This window comes from Barbus barbus (genome assembly GCF_936440315.1).
Source record: "Barbus barbus genome assembly, chromosome: 7".
NCBI lineage: Eukaryota > Metazoa > Chordata > Actinopteri > Cypriniformes > Cyprinidae > Barbus > Barbus barbus.
The window spans coordinates 25222290-25241157 of NC_136735.1; the positions used below are offsets into that span (position 1 = coordinate 25222290).

General features: G+C 34.8%; 2 protein-coding genes and 2 pseudogenes across 9 annotated transcripts in view; 3 read left to right on the plus strand and 1 right to left on the minus strand.

Annotated features, from left to right (window-relative positions):
• Positions 1-3894, plus strand: part of LOC306873330 (prominin-1-A-like) — a 33073-nt gene extending 29179 nt beyond the window's left edge. For 2 of the 6 annotated variants that reach the window (XM_079422560.1, XM_079422562.1), the window contains 4 exons: positions 128-243; positions 1971-2006; positions 2102-3387; positions 3518-3894. In XM_079422560.1, coding sequence (XP_079278686.1) covers positions 128-243; positions 1971-1992 — 138 coding nt within the window. In that variant the 3' untranslated portion in view covers positions 1993-2006; positions 2102-3387; positions 3518-3894. Of the gene's footprint in view, positions 1-127; positions 244-688; positions 761-1332; positions 1464-1970; positions 2007-2101; positions 3388-3517 lie in introns of all 6 variants that reach the window. The other 4 variants (XM_079422558.1, XM_079422561.1, XM_079422557.1 and 1 more) reach the window with 3 other exon arrangements.
• Positions 3895-4694: 800 nt separating this feature from the next.
• Positions 4695-8774, minus strand: LOC306872720 (zinc finger MYND domain-containing protein 10-like; annotated as a pseudogene). The gene is made up of 12 exons: positions 8689-8774; positions 8462-8570; positions 7762-7878; positions 7625-7678; positions 7315-7467; positions 7133-7222; positions 6362-6453; positions 5768-5940; positions 5368-5493; positions 5261-5265; positions 5019-5144; positions 4695-4797 (listed from the first exon to the last, which is right to left on the minus strand). The product of its transcript is annotated as a zinc finger MYND domain-containing protein 10-like (transcript).
• A 1758-nt stretch (positions 8775-10532) lies between these two features.
• Positions 10533-11933, plus strand: LOC306872115 (fibroblast growth factor-binding protein 2-like). The gene is made up of 2 exons (XM_079420518.1): positions 10533-11203; positions 11711-11933. The coding sequence occupies exon 1, from the start codon at positions 10615-10617 to the stop codon at positions 11185-11187; it is 573 nt and encodes a 190-aa protein (XP_079276644.1). The 5' UTR covers positions 10533-10614; the 3' UTR covers positions 11188-11203; positions 11711-11933.
• A 2787-nt stretch (positions 11934-14720) lies between these two features.
• Positions 14721-15319, plus strand: LOC306872298 (fibroblast growth factor-binding protein 1-like; annotated as a pseudogene). Its single transcript has one exon. The product of its transcript is annotated as a fibroblast growth factor-binding protein 1-like (transcript).
• Positions 15320-18868: the final 3549 nt, after the last annotated feature.

The window sequence follows — 18868 nt, forward strand, 5'->3', positions numbered from 1 at the left end:
ATATTCTCCAAAGGCAAACACACACTCGCTTTTCACACACAAAATTTCCTACAGTGTGTGTGTGTTCAAATATGTCTATATAATTTCAAGAAAATTATTAATATGAGCTGTTTATTGTGTGTTTTAGAACACATTCTGGTTTGGTCTGGGAGGATGCTGTTTGTTACTCATTCCCAGCATTATCATGTCGGTAAAACTCGCCAAATTCTACCGCAGGATGGACACTGAAGACGTCTATGACGAGTGAGTGCATACATACTTGCTTAATTTATATTGAATCACCACAAGATTGCGCTACCTGTCATATGTGAAGTGAAATATGGCAGCTTTTTCTAAAAGGCATCACATTCAGAACTGCAACTAAACTGAAAATCTTTTCATTTTTAAGATTCGAGGATATTCACTCCGCATGTTTGAAACAAACCTTGTTTCCTTCTTTCAAGAATCATCTTAAGTCTCTTATATCCTGAAGTTCCACTCATATTTTCCATATGTTCACATTCTGATAACAAACCACTTCTATTTTCTCATCTTTTCATCTACATCTTTACTTACTTATCATTGCATATCGAAAATGAAAAATACCCTTTTTATTTACTGAAATCATATCCCTCTACTTACTGTAAATCATACATCTCATGCTCATTTTATAAGCAACTAATGTTTACATTCACTGTTTTATTTACAGTAGTATGGATGTTGTTGTAAGTGGCTATCATAATGAGTCTTTATATGGCATAAACAACCCCGTGATGAGCAGGTAGAGTTTATTCCGCCTCTTCATCTCCGCATGATAATATCAGTATTAGATGAAGTCAGTTGTGTGCATCTATATGTACAGTATGCATGTGATATCAACATGAGCTGAATTTGGACACCAAAAATATGATTATAAGATTCTATTATTAATATATACAATATATATTTTACTAAATGAACAGATATGTGTCTTTCATACTGTACATGATAATATTCTATTGCCTGAATGCACTTTAGCATGTAAAACTCTGGTTAGGTTTTAGCATAGGTCTGTTGTTTCATTGGTCAAAGTATGAAAATAGTTGCATGACTTTCTAAATTGGTGGACTAGTTTTGATACCCCAAAGTTAATTGATCTGTTTCTGTAATTCAGTTAGTTTTTATTAAAATTTTATGAAACTAAATGAAATGCACGCATAGTGAATAATGTAATAGCATGATATTTTTCTCTATCCATCCACCGCATGACAGTTTTCTGTTCTTCTTGGAGCTAATTGAAAGATATATTTTGTTTAGATCTGTCCAAATTACAAAACTAAAACAGTTTTCACAATTAACCTGGATTTTTTTCAGCTATCCATCCTATGACACAATGAGGTGGTATCCTCGGGCCTCAGCCCCCCCAAGACAGCCTGACTGGTGACACAAATTCACACACACAAACACTTTCACATGGGGTATGCAACCGTATATGCATCCTACAGGTACCAAACCTTTCAACAGTTCATCTGTTCTCCTTTTATTGACCTTCTTTCTGTCTTTGCATTGATATGTCCATACGTCTCCTCTGAAAACACATTCGTTCAGTGTTCATCTCGTTTTGAAATTTCTGCTTTGTCTCAACTTGTCAACTTGAACTTCTCTCACTTTGCATTCATTCATGGTCAACCACCATTACTTTAAGACATTTGTTGTCCTTCTTTCCATCTTTCTACTTTTCTCTGTCACACATCAGGAATTCACCATCTTTCCATATTCTACACAGTCCTGTGTATGTTCCTCATAGTTACTTTCAATTAATGTTTCACTGAAATCATCCGTGTTTTCATTGATCTTTCACATATTCTTCCGGTAACATTGCATGACTTTCCATGACTGCTTGATCTTTGACTCATTTATATCTTACTCTCCATCTTTGTATAAATTACGTCATTGGAAATATTGTCATTTCTGTGACATTTGAGTAAAAATGTCTTCTTTTTCTTCTACAGTGGTACTGAGACCTGGAACTAAAGAGAGTTTAGCAGGTAAGACAATAACACTCTTGTCACATAGTACCTCAAGCTTTTAAGATTTTAATGGTTTTTTTTCAGTCTAAATTGATTGATTGATTTGTTTTTAGTCAGGGATTGTCTTTCTTAATTAAGATTCTGAGGACAACAACCGAAGATGGAAAAAAGGGAATATAATCAGTGAAAGTTGAATTAATAACAGTTTATTCCAGTTTCTAACAACAATACATACTCCGACCTTAACTGAAGAATTTCAAGCATATTCTACATACAGTTCATCATACATGGTAAACAGCAATGTGTTCTTTTTATACACTTTCAACAAGTTTTTGAAAGTTTTGTATGTAGTTTGTTAATATCTTTTATAATATGTCCTTTAGACAATTGTGGGTACATCTAGATTTTGTATCGGTCTTTTTATCATTTGATATAAAGGGTCAAGAACGGTCTGGGATGTCAGTCTGCCCACTGTGATATTGTCTTGTCAGTTATTGATCATGAAACCATGAAACAGTGTTTCTGAACCAAACATCTCAAGTCTGAATTTCAAAGCAGCTTCTGAAGTATTTACAGTAGAAAGTGTGTAAGTTCTTCATTTATCAATTTCTCTTTTCAGTTCTTCTGTGAAATGTTACTTTTTGTATATTTTATTGTTCAATGAATGAATCAAGTATTAGTTTCAGAAAAGTCTCTTAGTAAGAAGAAATTTGATTACGTTGAATGCACTGGAAAATGTCTTGAAAGACAAATGAAGCCAATGTCCTAAAAGACTTATTGATCCTATGTGTTTAAAATATCAGTACTTTTGATACAAGACAATAATTACACCACTAAAAACAAACGACTATTATAGATCAATTCATTTTCTCATTTCTTGTTCTTGTCTTTCTGTTTTCTTCTTTTGAGTGTCTTACGTATTTGATTTTCTTTTTGTGTCTACTTCAATACAAGAAACTGAAAATAGTTTAACATGTCCAGTTTGTAATGTACTGTCATTTCTTAACATGCAGGTTTCAGTACAGCATACACTGTAAAATGTGATGCTGACTAAACTTAAAAAAATTCAGGAAACCGGTTGCCATAAAATGATTAAGTAAATAATAATTAAAAAAAAAAGTGAAGTGACAATTGACAATTCACTTAACTTATACTTTTTTTATTATTATTAATTACTTAATAATTTTAAGGCAACGGGTTTCCTCAATTTTTTTAAGTTAAGTCAACTTATCACTTCTTATTACAGTGATAAGAAGCCTATTTATGAAATATTGTGTGTCATCAAGCAGCACGCAGACTCAACCAGAGTAAAACAAGCAAAGTTTCATTGTGTTTGGGGCAAATATCTGCACTCCTTGAATGCCGAATTTGGGAGCTGTAGCTAACTGCTGTAATAACTGTAAACAAAAATAATTGTTTCATCTTAAAATAATTTGTTACCCCGCTGTCTTAAATTTTTTAGTTTAGTCAACTAAAATATTCCAGTTGTCCCTTAAATTAACACTGAGTATCTTAAAATTTAAAGTCAGCGGGGGTAACAAATTATTTTAAGTTGAAACAACTTTTTGAAAAAAAATTATTTTTACAGTGACAGTGTTTATACAATTCCACATAGTCCTTTATTGCATAAACCAAAGGTTTTTCTCATGATATACCAAAAAAGGTTTGTGAATGAAATTTAAACTAAATTCCAAATCTGTTACTGATACCCACAAATCCAAACACCTCTCTCATGGCCTACTGTGTGCCACTGTATGTTCTTTGGCAGTGGTACAGTACAGATCCCCAGGGTCTTGTTGTCACATGTTATGAGCCTCAAAGGCAATTGTAGGCAAGTGTTTTGGATTTTTACAATGTTAACCCCACTGGAATTGGAGGCTGTGTAACAATAAAAACAATCAGCTCAAAATGGTTTGTGTTTGTGTTTTGTAAAAGGTACAGCTATATTCATTCAATTTATGCCACTTTTGCATCCTTTTTTAGTGTTGCAGGTTTATTTTAGTATATAGTAATATGTATTATTAATATTTCATTTTTAAATATCTATATAGTGTTTATTCATTTTTAATTTCAGTTTAATTTTAGTACACCAATTTAGGCTAATGAAAATGAGAAATGTTGCCTTGGCAACTAGCTTAAATACGTTTGAAATACACATATTATTTCAGCTCACCTTTAAAGTAACAGAAATGTTTGTTTGTTTTGTTTCTGGTTTTGGTTAACTTTAATAACCCTAAAAATGAAAAGATCCAGTCACGATTTATTGCAATTGCATTGAAAACAGTGGCAATAATATTGTTCAAAATTTCTCCTTTTAGTTTTCGAAACAAAGGAAGTCATTTACAACAGATGCAATAAAGTTTTTCCAGTAAAAATCAATGTGCTTGCATCTCAAGTGTAGTTTAGCCATTCATTCAGTTAATTTTCTTTAAATTACAACAGTATGTCAGCATAAAGATTTCAGTGTTACAGTTAATAAATCAACTAAAATGTATAACCATTTATAACCATGGTCATAAAAACATACATTTACAAAGAATATGTATGAAAGTTTTCTTACAGGAATGTTCTTTTTACCTTCTTCAAACAAACAATATACAAACATATAACAGCTAAGGAAAGAACTGTTTGTCCTTTTCCATCAGTGTCCATTAAATGTGAGAGTTTCATAGAGTTTCAGCATCACTCTCTCAGCCCTTTCATTTATTAGTCCTGTACTTCACCTGCTGATGTTGGGTTCCTCCTGTAGTTTTTGTATGGCCTCTGCCATGCAGGCTTGTGCTTGGGCCAGTGTTTCACCTGACACTCTCTACAAAGAAAGTCCAGACAAATAGATTTATAAACGATAATATAATCCTGAACAAATAATGCCAGACAAAAATTAAGGGGCAATTATTGTATATTACCCTTCTCTTCACCTAGTTTATAAATTAAGAAATTAGTGTAGTAAAGTAACTTATTACTCAGTTAAAGTGGTCAAATCTGAAAGACTGAATCATTTTGTCAGAAAACAAACACGTGTTGTTATACCTGTTGCAATAGCACTCTCCCTGACAGCGGGAGCAGCGTTTTGCACCTGTTCTTCCACAGGCTCCACACTTGGGTTTGTCTGGGATTAAATTCTCCATCACATCCAGATTATATGTTTGAGCCAACCTGATCAGAAAGGCGCAATAAACAGTTATACAGTATATATGCATACTGTTAGACTAACATTTTATAACTGCATTTCCTCATCCCTCACGAAGGACATTTCTAGATAGACATCAAACCTCACCTGCTTAATTCACTTTCAGAGGGGTTGAAAACATGTGTTTATATTTAAAAACTCTTACTGACCCCAAACTCGGTAGTGTACTGTATGTGTATGCTGGAATACCTGCTCCAAGATGAGATCTTTTTTAGGGGCTGCTGGATCTGTGACAGGAAGTTGACTGAGAAAGTGCTTGAGATCAAGTAGATTTGGTAACTGGTCTATCACAACCTCTGTCAAAAACCCACGAAGCTGGATAGAAAGAATTATAATGATATGATATACATGACAGACATAATTTATAAATAGACTATATATATATAAAACGAGAATTTTAAATCATTCAGCTTGTTATAAAGCTGATTAAGTGTTTGGTGATTCATATACATATATTATTAAGATGGTATTGTTCAAATATGCAAGCATGTTTTTATATTCTAATTTACTATACTACAAAAGCCCTATACTGGCTCACCCAGAAATGATATTTAAAAAAAACGATTTTTGCCCCTGTGCAAAATCTTACCTTTAAAAGCTGTGTTTTGCTAAAGCTATTGAAATCATATTTTCGTTGGCAGTCTGGTTTGAGTAGCAGGTTCAGTATAGCCATCCACACTTGGCCATCATGTTTACTCAACTTTAGCTGATCTTCAGGCGGGACGGTTCTCCACTTCCCCTCTGTGTATTTTTCCAGTGTTCCTACATGGGAGAAAAAGCCTATGTAGTCAAAAATGTTACTGACCAATACAACCTTAGCAACAGTTGCTGTCTGCTTTGCTCTTTTCTAATGTAAGTCTGTCGAGGTATTTGGATAGATTGAAGCAGACATTTATGCAAATTATTACAAATATGGTAATTCCAACCTGCAACTGTGATTATGATTTTTCTTTATTAAATCTTGTAACAATTTATGAGCACTTTTCCTGATAAACGTGCTGCTCATTGAAATATTTGATCCACTTCTATGTGACATTGTGTATAGCTGTTCTGTAATTTGATTCTTATGTATTCTGATTGTGAAAGGTTCTTGAATGGAAAAAAATACAAATAATAAAAAATATTCAATATATATATATATATATACTGTATGCTTAAAATACAGTTCAACTTGGAGACTAACCTCTGTTCCAGGGGCAATTTTCCACCAGCTGTACCAGCACACACGGCATATTACGAGTGCTCAGCATCCTTGAGAGCACACTCAAACCCAAACTACATCAAAAGGAGAAATTTTAACATTCATTAGTAAGCATATGTTTTAAATAAATTTATTTTATGTAAAATGTTTAAAAGAATAGTTCAACCAAAAATGAAATTTGCTAAAAAAAACAATTTTACCCAGTCTCGTGCCATCCAAGATGTACAGTAGATGAGTTTCATCAGAACAGATTTAGTATTACATCACTTGTTCACTAATGGATCCTCTGCAGTAAATGGGTGCCGTCAGAATGAGAGTTCAAACAGCTGATAAAAAGTAATCCACACATCTCCAGTCTGTCAGTTACTGTTTTGTGAAGTGAGACGTTGTGTGTTTGTAAAAAAACAACTCATAATTAGGGCATTTTAAACCATTTTAAACCACTTCTGGCACAAATACAAGTTCATAATCCATATTAACACTTCCTCCAGTAAAAACTGTTTTCAGTTCTAAACGGAGCTTGATCTGTGCACACTTCTCTTCTGATTCAAATGGGACAACGTTTTTCACTGCAGAAAGCAATATTTTGGATAGAGAACTTGCATTTTAGATAAATTTCTCCAAATCTGTCCCAAAGAAACAGCAAACTCATCTACTGTATATGTTGGATAGAGAAAATATTCAGCAGATTTTTTTTTTGGGGTGAACTATTCCTTTAATATTGTCTCTTTAAATAACCAGTAGCTTAGATACCTCTCAATGTGATCAATGATGTAGCAAAGTTCTGACAGAGCTTTGATTGAGATTTCAAACTCTTAACATGTCACTTTGTCTTTGCAGATCCTGCAACAAACAGTGTACAAGTTCTTGTAAATGTAATGTAAATTATGCTCAAGAGAATGAGTTAGAATTATATGTGCTGTAGTGTTCTTCACCTGTACGGATGCCGTGTCTGACATCTGTGCGTGTGTAATTCGGTCCTCAGTTGGGATCTCTCCAGAGACAGAGCGTCCTGCCAGTAATGTGAGTTTGCGATGACAGTAATCCACTAAATCAAGTACACTATCACCAGCAGCCTCACTGGACTCCTGCATGTGCAACACATCAACATTTAGGCATTCTTACTTTGCTATCATATTAGAATGTGGTCTAAGTTTTCGGGTCATGTACGTTTGCTGCAAATTTTTGTTTTAAATCATACTTTCAGATATATAAAAACATGTTTCTCAGTGAAGATGTGCTTACTTTGTGGTACATAATTGTTTCCAGCAGGTTTATAATGGTAGCTTCATGATGAATCTGAAATTAGGAAAAAATGTAATGACCCAAAGACAATATTTATTTAAATCATAGCCTGGTAACTTGAAGCTGAGGCCACTTACCACCATGTGGAGTAGTAATGTGCTCTTTGGGTTAAAGTCCTGGAGTTTGCAAATTATGGGAAACACTATATGTTTCCAGACTTCTGTAAGTATCATTGCATGTACCAGTGTGGGTATCTGGAAGAAGTCCAACAACAGCAGCTGTCATTCTTTTAAATTATTTCATCTCTGTATGCTATCTTTATCACAACATGAGCGGGTAATATGGGAAAGCTGATGATCAAATAATACACTACCATTAAAAACATTTGGGGTTAGTAAACTTTTTAAAAATATTTTTGAAGTCTCTTGCTTATAAGGGTGTTTTTATTTTACCAAAAATACAGTAAAACCTGTAATAAATATATATATATATATATATTTAACCATTTAAAGTACCTGTTTTCCTTTTCAATGCATTAAATTACAATGAGTTTATTCTTGTGGTGACAAAGCTGAATTTTCAGCAGCCAATACTCCAGTCTTCAGTGCCACATGATCCTTCAGAAACCATTCGAACATGCTGATCTTGAACTTTCCTTATTTCTTTGAAAATAATGTTGAAAACAGTTGTGGTGCTTATATTTTTGTGGAAACCGATATACCTTTTTTCAGGTTTCTTTGATAAACAGAAATTTTAAAAGAATATTTAAAATCTTTCGCAACATTATAAACGTCTATACTGACTTGCAGAATAAAATAATTAATTTGACTAACTTACCTTTCCAAGAGAAACAAAGAGGTCTTTTATGAATTCCTCCTGATTGGCACTGGCATTCAGAATAGCTTGCATATTCAGCTTCTCAATGTATTCATGTTGACCAAACCACCTTTAAAAAAATAATAATAATAAAAAATAAATAAAATAGACGGAATGGCATCGGTAAACTTTATATTAAGCTGGTTTACAGTAGTTTACCGGTACTTTTATATGAGATATTCCCGTACCTTGGGCTTCCGATATCGCGCAATGACATCTTCTCCAGACTTTGAATATAACCTTCGGCTTCTCCATGCAGAAGTACTGAATCCATCGCTTTTGAAAGCTCTCTACTGTATAATGTAAAAGTTTTATGTTTTGGTCTAACGTTACACAAACAGCGCGGATAACAACTTCCGTTTCGTTACTATGGTTACAGGTACACACAGGAAGTGACGAGCTCTAATCCCACTGAATGGTTATTTGAATGGCAGCGTTCAAATGGTAATTCAATACAAATATTTAGAAATAATGCAAAAAGTTTTCTTAATTATTACCTTATTATTCAACAGCCCAATTGCTGAGGTATCATTAGCCCTAAAATGTATAGCACACGGTCAAAAGCTCTTCACAAAAGCTTCCCTTTTAAATGCTGTTTATTTTTTAATACCATTTTTAAGTTTTTTTTTTTTAAAGACAACCCCTTTTTAAGTCTCCTAAATATGGAAGCCCAAATTACATAAATTTTTTTCTCTCAGATGCTGAAACAATGCATGATTTCACTGTACAAAGTATTAATATTTTTTATTTATTTACTTTTACTTACTTACTTACTTTTAGTCATTTAGCAGACGCTTTTATCCAAAGCGACTTACAAATAAGAAAAAAATTAAAAATTAACACTCTGTAAATACTCTATACACACCCATTTAAGAAAATACAGAAATTAAATAAAATTGACAAATGCATACAACAACATTTCAATAGTAAACATATAAAGGAAATAAATAAATAAATAAAATAAAAATAAAAAGCGATACTTCTATCCTTTGCCGGTGTCCTAGCCCGGTGGAGTCTATTATTATTTAATAAGCACTGTTTGTTTTTATTGCTGTTGCAAGTTTACTAAATCTAAAGGGTTCAACAGACATGAGTGCTACACTGACCACCCAGAGTGAACACACTCACATTTTGTCTTTGAGTTACTACAAGGTTGTTAGAACACTACTACACACATGCAGAATAAAGTACAGAAAGGTCAGTTTTACAGTATGTTGTAAAGGCAGTATTCTATAAAACAACACACATATGCACAAAACGTTTCTTTCTATGCACTCTTTTATTCTAAATTCTAGTACATGTAGTACTTCACGTAAACCAGATGTTAACCACATTGGTTGAAGGCAAAGTCGACAAAACATGACTGGGTTCCAGGTGAATTACTCTCCTTGTCTCTTTGCCTGAAACTCAAACGTCATTCACATCAATAGTCAATAGCCCACTTATGTTAGCATGTATGATTATATAATGAAGACCATGAAGGATCCATGAATGTAACCACACCCATATCCTTCACCTCAAACCATCAACACACACTCAACGAAAACAAACCACAAAACCATTCACACAAAGATCAACACAGTCTCATAGCAGATTGTAACTATTTTACATTTTGGTGGCTAATTTGTATGGAATTCATTCATATGATCTGATTTGAATGTTTTTGTACAATCTGCTTACATCTCAGTGATGGCTAAGTTTAGGGGTGGACCTCAAGAGGATCTTCCCTAAAAATGGCACTTTTTAATTTTGTATTAATTCATCATGTGATTTCATACAAATTCATACAAAATCGGGCACCTTGTTATGTTTTCCTGTGAGATTAGATTGCAAATACTATGCCAGACAAAACTAGCCGGTGCTTTTTTTCACATTCATGCTCTCTCAAAATCACTTGCACACCAATCCCATCTACTAAATTGCTCACACACACACTTCTCCAAATATTACTACAATTAGTTATTTCAGGCAGCTCCAGACTGGAGACTAGAGGCCCCCCAGTCTGGAGGGATGTATGCACTCTGCTCTTCTCAAAGACCCCTTTGTGGAACTTGTATTTATAAAGCCAACCTGCATCTCCAACACCTTCCCTGAGTCCCTTCTACACCTCCATCATGAGAGCCATATGCAGCGCCGCTTTCCTTCTGGTCTGTTTTATTTGGGCCACTAACGCTCAGGCTCAGAACAGCAGTAACCAGGGGAACGGCATCAACCACATCAAAAGCACCCAAAACAGTCGACAGCAGCAGCCGCAGAAAGGAAGCATCCGGGATGAGCCCATTCGTTTCAACACCAAAGCAAAAGATAGCTGCTCCATGGTGATCTCCAGCCAGACCAACTTCACCAAGCTGCGTGTATCCTGCAAGAGCAAGGGAAAGTCGTACTGGTGTGATTTCCTGGGCAAGCCTAACCTATGCAGAGCATATAGCAACAACCCTCGGCACTATTTTACTCAGCTCATGTGGGACATGAGGAAGCTTCACAACGCCTGCCAGGGACCAAGGGTCTACAAGCCGCAGATGTGCCGATCTGCTTCAGATGAGGTCCAGATGGTGCTCCATGCCTCTTGGCCCAAAATCTCCATCCCAAAGCCTACCCAGACTTCCCCGAACAAAATGGCAGAGGAATACTGCTGGAAGAGTCTCCAGGGCATCTGCACATACTTCATTAACTGGTTCCAGAATTAATTCATCACCACCTCTGGTAAACATGTCATTTTATAGCAAGAAACTAGTCAATGCTTGTAGTATTGTATGTGGAATCTAACTCTAAATCATGTGTAAGAAAGATCTACCAACTAAATCCGACTGTAGCAAAAATAAACTAGCTTGAAGGAACTACATCACTCTGATGAACAAAATGCAGGTAGTTACGTAAAACCAACTCCTGTTATTGTTAACTTTGGCTTGAGGACTAGTACAAGACTACTAGTGTGTATTCAGCACATGAAAGACTGTAATGCAGAAGATTTTTAGTAGGAAAATTGTGGCGTATGCAGTGGAAAGCAAACAGAAAGAAGGTTAGCCACAAAGCTAACTTAATTGATCATCAACTGCTGCTTTACACCCACACCCAATGCTGGCCAAATTTCAACAGGATATTTATGTTACACCAAAATAGCTCAAATTAAATTTGTTATAGAAGTAGATATCATTTTTATCCATTGTTGCTCATATTTTAATCTTTTGACCCCTTTTCTCCTCTCTGTAGGTTAACAGTGTCAGAGACTTTAGATTGTCTGACAACCGGCCAAGTGTTTACTCCAGAGACCATGGCTTTGTGTGTGTGTGTGTGTGTGTGTGTGTAGAAATGCAGAAATGTGGTTATGACTGCACTTTTGTGGTTATGTGTTTTTCTATGTGAGTCAATGTACATGCTAAGTGACAACAGGAATGAAATAAATTTGAAAAAATGAAATAAATAAACATGTCTGAATAAAAATCAGTGTTTTATTTATTTATTTATTTGTGCTTGCTTTCTTATTAAAGTACATAATGTAATGATGTAGACATGCAGTGGTGCACATGTGAACAATAATTGTGTTAGGATACATTTTTCACAATAACGGTCTCAAGGATGACATAAATCTGAATTTGAATCCGAAATACTCTTTAATCTCAAGTTCTCACATTTTATAACTAACTAAATTATAAATTATTTATATAAATAATTAACTAAATTATTTTCAGAAACAAATATAATCCTGGGCTGATCTAGTTTGATTAGTAAAAATTCCAATAAAAATATTAATAAACAAAAATAAATAAATTTAAAAAACAAAAATCATAAAAAAAATATCTGAATTCTCTAGACGACAAAAATAGGGGGAGGGCAGTTCCAAACCCAATTGAAGAGATGTATGATTTTTGTCAGACATGTCAGAGCACATCAACACCACTAGGAGGCAATGTTACACGTAAGTTAAAAATACTCAAATTTACTGGTTACAAAACCCATGTGGAATTAATGGTTTTTTTTTATTTATGAATTTTTAATTGGAGGTCCAGCATCTCAGTGGCAGTTGCTTAGTCAAGACAGAACATTTTGAGCCAATCTCCTGAGCTTAGGAAGCATTACTACATCATGAGTACGCTCTTTTCGTCTTCTTTTGTGTTCAGCAGAATAAAGATATGCACACATTTTGGAATGACATGAGGGTGAGTAAATGACAGATTTATTTATTTTTGAGTAGACTATCCCTTTAAGTCATCTGCTATAGCAGGGGCTAATGGGGCCATGCTAACCAGCCAAACCTTAAATCCTAGAGCTACAAAGACAGACTGGAATTTCTAAATCTCAAGCTTCTAAATGACAGCTTCTTTTTTATAAATATATTCCATAAGCGCTCAGCAAACATTTAAACAAAATAAAGAAGAATGCATGTATTTGTATTACAAAGAGCTCAAATCCCTTTAGATCCCTGTATGTTATGATTTTAATATGTTGCACAGCTGGAAGCTGACACACCTGCCTAACACAAACACACCCTCCAGACACAACTCATGCGTCAGTACACAGTATTTTCTGCCTTAAGTTCCTCACGGCCTCTTCAGTGAGGCTCAAGTGTCTCATTAATTCATTATTTATACTATGCCATTTAGCACATCAAAATATTATTAGTCAAACCATATTTTTTTTAACAAAGCAAATTTGCAAACACCTGGAACCTCATATATGCTGCAGCCCAGGCCCTTCCTGTAGCCTAAATAGGTCATAGTGGAATAACGGTCATCAGATCAATAAGCACTAAGCCATTTTTGTGATGGAATTCCAAGATGAGTTCACAAGCTTCTCCACCAGACACACGCACAGTATCACTAAAAATCATCACACTCACATTCATTAACGCACACTTAGCTTTATGAATGCATGTGTGAGAGATTATTACATTACTGATAACACTGATGTAGAGTTTAGCTATAACTACAAAGCAAATATTGTTTGGATGTAAAATTTCTCTTCATCTCTTGATCACTTAGTAAATAAGAAATTAATATGCACAAGGAAACTGGACTTTAATGGATGACTCATTGTTCATAACTCAAACAAAACTCCAGCGTGCATATATATACATACATATAAATTAATTTTATTTCAAATGTAGTTAATAGTTAATGTAAATAACCATTGTGTAAACACTGAGACTAATTGTAAAAATCTGAATGCATATACAAATACATTTTTAAACTTCTAGTCCTGCTTTCTGTCTCTCTGTACCCCATTTCTAACCCCCTCCCATTCAAAAGTGACCTAAATTCATTAAACTCCAGTTAATGTTCCACAAGTTACTAACACCTCATAAAGAAAAAGATGTTTTTTTTGCACTACTGCTGTTGTACTATTACTTATTTTATACTTATTTGTGTGTGCAAATAGGCTGCAAATGCAATAAGATTCATCACATTAAACTGATATTAAGAGGGAGGGGTGGAGTGGCTGTTAAGCTATAGAATTAGGCCACAAAGACATACACAATCACATGGGAATCACACTCACAATGACACTTTAGCAAAACATTTTTATATACCAGGGCATATTACACAAGCATAACAATATTAGGTAGCCTATTTGCAGCCATATAGCATGTATAACAATGACTCTTACATAAATGGAATTCAGGAACAGCTTATGGTCTTGTGAGGCCCCAGGGGACTAGCTGTTTAGAATCCCCCCACCCCCAAAAATATTCCCATCTTGGCTCAAATATTCAATCTGGGCTTCTTTCAACATTATGGTGAACATTGCCAACATTATACACAAATAATGCTTTTTGTTTCACTCAAAATCTTAGGTGCATAAGCTCAGATCAATGAAGATTTTCGAGGTTTGAAAAAGCCTCAGGCCCAAGGACATGCCAGCTGCAATTCCTATCTTTTAGTTCAGCCCCCTCTAAAAATGCAAATATATGAATGATGTAAGCAGTGGATACCTGCATGTGTGCAAGAGCTCATTAAAGGGCTTTTCTCATGTGAAAGAATCTGATTGCCCTGTAGGGTGTGTCACTTGATATAAAAACCAAGTTCATTTTGACTAAACTAGTGAGGGAATCTCATCACACATCTGTCAATTAACTTTTCGGTGTAAATCAAGTCTTATATGAGATTTTTTTTTTTTTTACCTTATACAAAGATATTACCTATTTACTATAAGCCTATTGCATCTTTTAAAATGAAATAAAGGACATAATTCTCATAATAAATATTTATTAGATCGTTGGGAAATGTCTCTCTGTGGGACTCTCGCGCTCCTGCTGTTCCTCGCGTGTCTTTCACAGCTCATCTTCACTGCTGAAAGCTTTAAGGAAGCGAAAAGGAAAGGAAGGAGGCAGGAGAGCAGAGGTGAAAGTAACATTTCCGTACAAAAAGGAAAATTCACAACAAATGACAAGGCGCAGTGCTCGTGGGCGGCACGCGGAGAGGACAAGTACACCATGACTGTTACATGTAAGACTGCAAACGGGGATGGATTCACCTGTAAATATACCGCCAAGCCAGCGACGTGCACCGACTATGGGTCTAATCCCGAGGGCTATTGGAAACAGATCGCCAGATCTGTTAAAAAGCGGAAGAAACTTTGCTCGGATCCGCGCGCAATGATCCGAGCAGGCATGTGTAAGCGCGCGCCGCTGGATGCGCACTTCAAACTCACCGAAACGTCTCAAGCGAAATCCCCCAAGACACAATGCCTCCGGACACTAAGCGCCAGTGCACGGAGCGCATTGCCATTGACCACAGCGAGGTTGCTAAAGAGAAGTGTGGAGATTCCTGGGCGAGTGTCTGCGCGTTTCTCTTTACTATAATCCAGAGCGGAGACTGCTAAACGCGCGCGCTTTTACTCCACGTGTATGTATGCGTTTGAAGGTACTGTTATAGGCTACTACTGATAGTTGTTTAAAGGTGTAAAACATCGCGTTTTTATTGTAAACACAAAAATGCACTCTACTGATTCTGACAACTGGGAAGGTGGGTCAAGATGTACTTGTTCCCACCACTTGTAGTTTTTGCCTTGACCGTAGTAGAGGCACTACATTTATGCTTGACACATTTACAGTTTTTAATGATGACATTTAATCGGATAAAAGTGATATGTCTATTTATATTATGTTGAATATTGCGTTTTTATTTATATTTATTAAAGGGGCATTTTGAGGGACGTAGGAAAAGTAAATAATTTAGAGGTTTGGAGTTATTTTTATTTCGAAGTGAAAAGTTTAAATAGACCCCTAGGGTACGACGACCCCAGTGGCTTTTTGTTGCTACTTTTATGATTATTAGGCTATAAATCAGTTGTTTTATATCTTTCAGTGAATTAGATTTTTTAAAAAGGGGGAAGATAGGCCCTTTAAATCATTTTTAATTTCGTGCTTTAACAGTTAGGCTAAATTTGCAAAAATGTACCTTTGTTTCTCAAAATAATAAATTGGATGATGTTTCATCAGCACGATCACCTTCATCATCATCTCGTTTTAATATGCAGATGTTATTACAGAGCAAATAGCCTATTTTCGTCAGTCTATTGTAAAATACAAGACTCGTTGCATTGTAACTGTATTTATGAAATGCAAAATAAATATTTTTATGTATCTCACACCCCATTCTTGTGAAATGACCACAAGATGTTTCATTTAATACAAGCTTGATTTTTAAAATGCAGCTTTGAGGCAGAGAGATGACTAACAAAAATATAATTTTCATTCGGGAAGTTTTAAAATTATATAAGTAAAAATCACGCAAACATAATCAGCCTAAACAAGTGATAAAATTTATCCAAATTTTAACCATTAGAAACTTCCTGTTCGTGATAAGTTTTTTTAAGGATGTTGTCAGATCCTAATATTCTAAAACCCTTCCCCTACACACACACACACACACACATATAAACTTTCATTGTCTGTGGAGCAGCGGAAGAGATAAGGTAACCACAGATTCCAAACAGGTGTCTCTCTCTGTCAGTGTGTGTGTGTTAACCAGGTATTGCCTATGTTATGGGGAGCAAATGACCCAACAAGTATAGCAATGCCATACATTTTAAACCTCGTGGGCACATTTTTGAATCCCCATAAGGAAAACAGCTCATAAATCACATAAAATTACGTTTTTTTTTTTTTTTAAAAACTAAAAATGTAGAAAGTTAGGTTTAGGGGTAGGTTTAAAGGGATAGTTCACCCAAAAATGACAATTCTGTCATAATTTACTCACCTTCAAGTAGTTCCAAACCTGTTTGAATTTCTTTGTTCTGCTGAACACAAAGGAAGATATTCTGAAGAATGTGGGAAACAGCAGTTCTGGGGCGCCATTGAGTTCCATAGTATATTTTTTCTGTTGTTCCTACTATGGAAGTCAATGGTGCCCCCAAAAAGCCTGGTTACAAACTTTCTTCAAAATATCTTCCTTTGTTTTCCAGCAGAACAAAGAAATTCAAACAGGTTTGGAACTACTTGAGGGTGAATAAATGATAACAGAATTTTCATTTTCGTGTGAACTATCCCTTTAATGTAAAGGGATAAAAAATACAGTTTGCACAGTATAAAAACCATTATGCCATGGAGAGTCCTCATAAAACATGGAAGTATATGTGTGTGTACCTGGTATTTCCAACATTATGAGGACCAAATGTCCCCACAAGTATAGTAATACCAGTAGGTTTTTACATTGTGGGTACACTTTTTTGGTCTCCATGAGGAAAACAGTTTATACATAAAATAAAGTGTTTTGAAAATCTAATAGCATAAATCTAATAGCAAATTATGAAATACACTGATGATGAAAAATAAAAGTGAGAATGAAACCTATGTTATGAGTTTCAATATAAAGTATGTTCTCAAATGGAACCATGACAATAAACATGTGACCGTGATTTGTGAGGTAATTAATAAATTCCATTTACGTGACATCTTATCAACACATGTGACAAATCATCCTTTGGGGTCAATAAGGAAAGGGTTTTTAATGTGTGTACATTTGTTTTTCAAGATACTTTGTCACTGTGCATTCATAATTTGGCTCCCTGTCTATGGTTAATATTTAATATTTTGTGTTACTTACAAAGGAGATTAAAGCTATTCGGTAATTACAGTTTGAAAAACTTCACCCAGTTATTTTTATACTGTCATGAAAACTTAACTACAAATAATAACAGTCTGTATAAGCGGTCATATCACCATAGAAAACTATAGAATAAAATATTGTCACCCAATCAGACTTATTACATAGCTGTAATGCATTAGTGTAAAAATGGTATGTGTTTTTTTCTTTCCAAATATGATTTCTAAAAATGCTGATTTTAGAAAGGTACCTTTATTCTAAAACATCTTGTCCCTTTAGATAAAAAAAATGATAATCATGCCATATTGACACTGTCCACCCTATAGCCAAGCCTTTAAAACGCATAGGCATAAAGACTGACTGGATGTGAAACTGATGAAAAGAAAAGCACACACTGTGAAGTTTAATATGTGAGGTGCACCAGATGTCACACACACACACACACACACACACACACACACACACACCTTTCCTGTCCTACAAAAGATTGCTCTGTCACATGACCATCCATGACATTTCCTTTAGCAAGAATACTTTTTTCATTTTAGTTTCCCATGGCATGGGCACTCATGCAGACACACAAAAGCTGAACTTACATATCTATTCTGTGATAAATCCTTAAGGTGGTTTAGCATGTGTGAACGTGTAATACAGCAGATGGTGCAGATGTGAACATGATGAGTAGGAAGTATAAACAACACAGGTTTACAGCACTGGATTGAAAGAGGATCAGTGGAAAGTATACATACATCTTGTAGAGATGTTTACTTTCTGACTTGACATTTAATTCCTAAAGGAATTATTCACCCAAAAATATTTGGAATAACATGAGGAATAACACTGACATCAAATTAACAAGGGTCTAAGATTACTACTACTTGTTAGAATGACTGTAAGTACAAATAAACCTTATGATAATTTGCCCACACATACACAAGAACACGTGAGCATGTTTTTGATTGGCCGATACTGTGGATCATATCATGCTCATGGCCTATAAGAAATACTCAACATCTGATAACAGTTACTGCTTTCTATCTTTCACACACCCAAAACAATATTTATATTGTGCAATTTATACTTTACAGTTTGTGTGATCACACCACATTCCACTCCAACACACACTTAACATCAACACAGTTAACGGTCAAAGTTTAAGATCATATCATCGTGTAGTCAAAACCAGGTTTTTGGACCTTGCCATTTTGAAAATTCTATTTTTAATATATCTTGTAACATCTTTCTGTCTGTAACGTTTGTAATATAATTATGTGAAATATAATCACAATTGTCAATAATTGTATTCTATTTGAATATATTTTAA

Excerpts from the sequence above, each read along its gene's own strand:
- LOC306872115 (XM_079420518.1), top strand. The coding sequence starts at position 10,615 with ATGAGAGCCATATGCAGCGCCGCTTTCCTTCTGGTCTGTTTTATTTGG.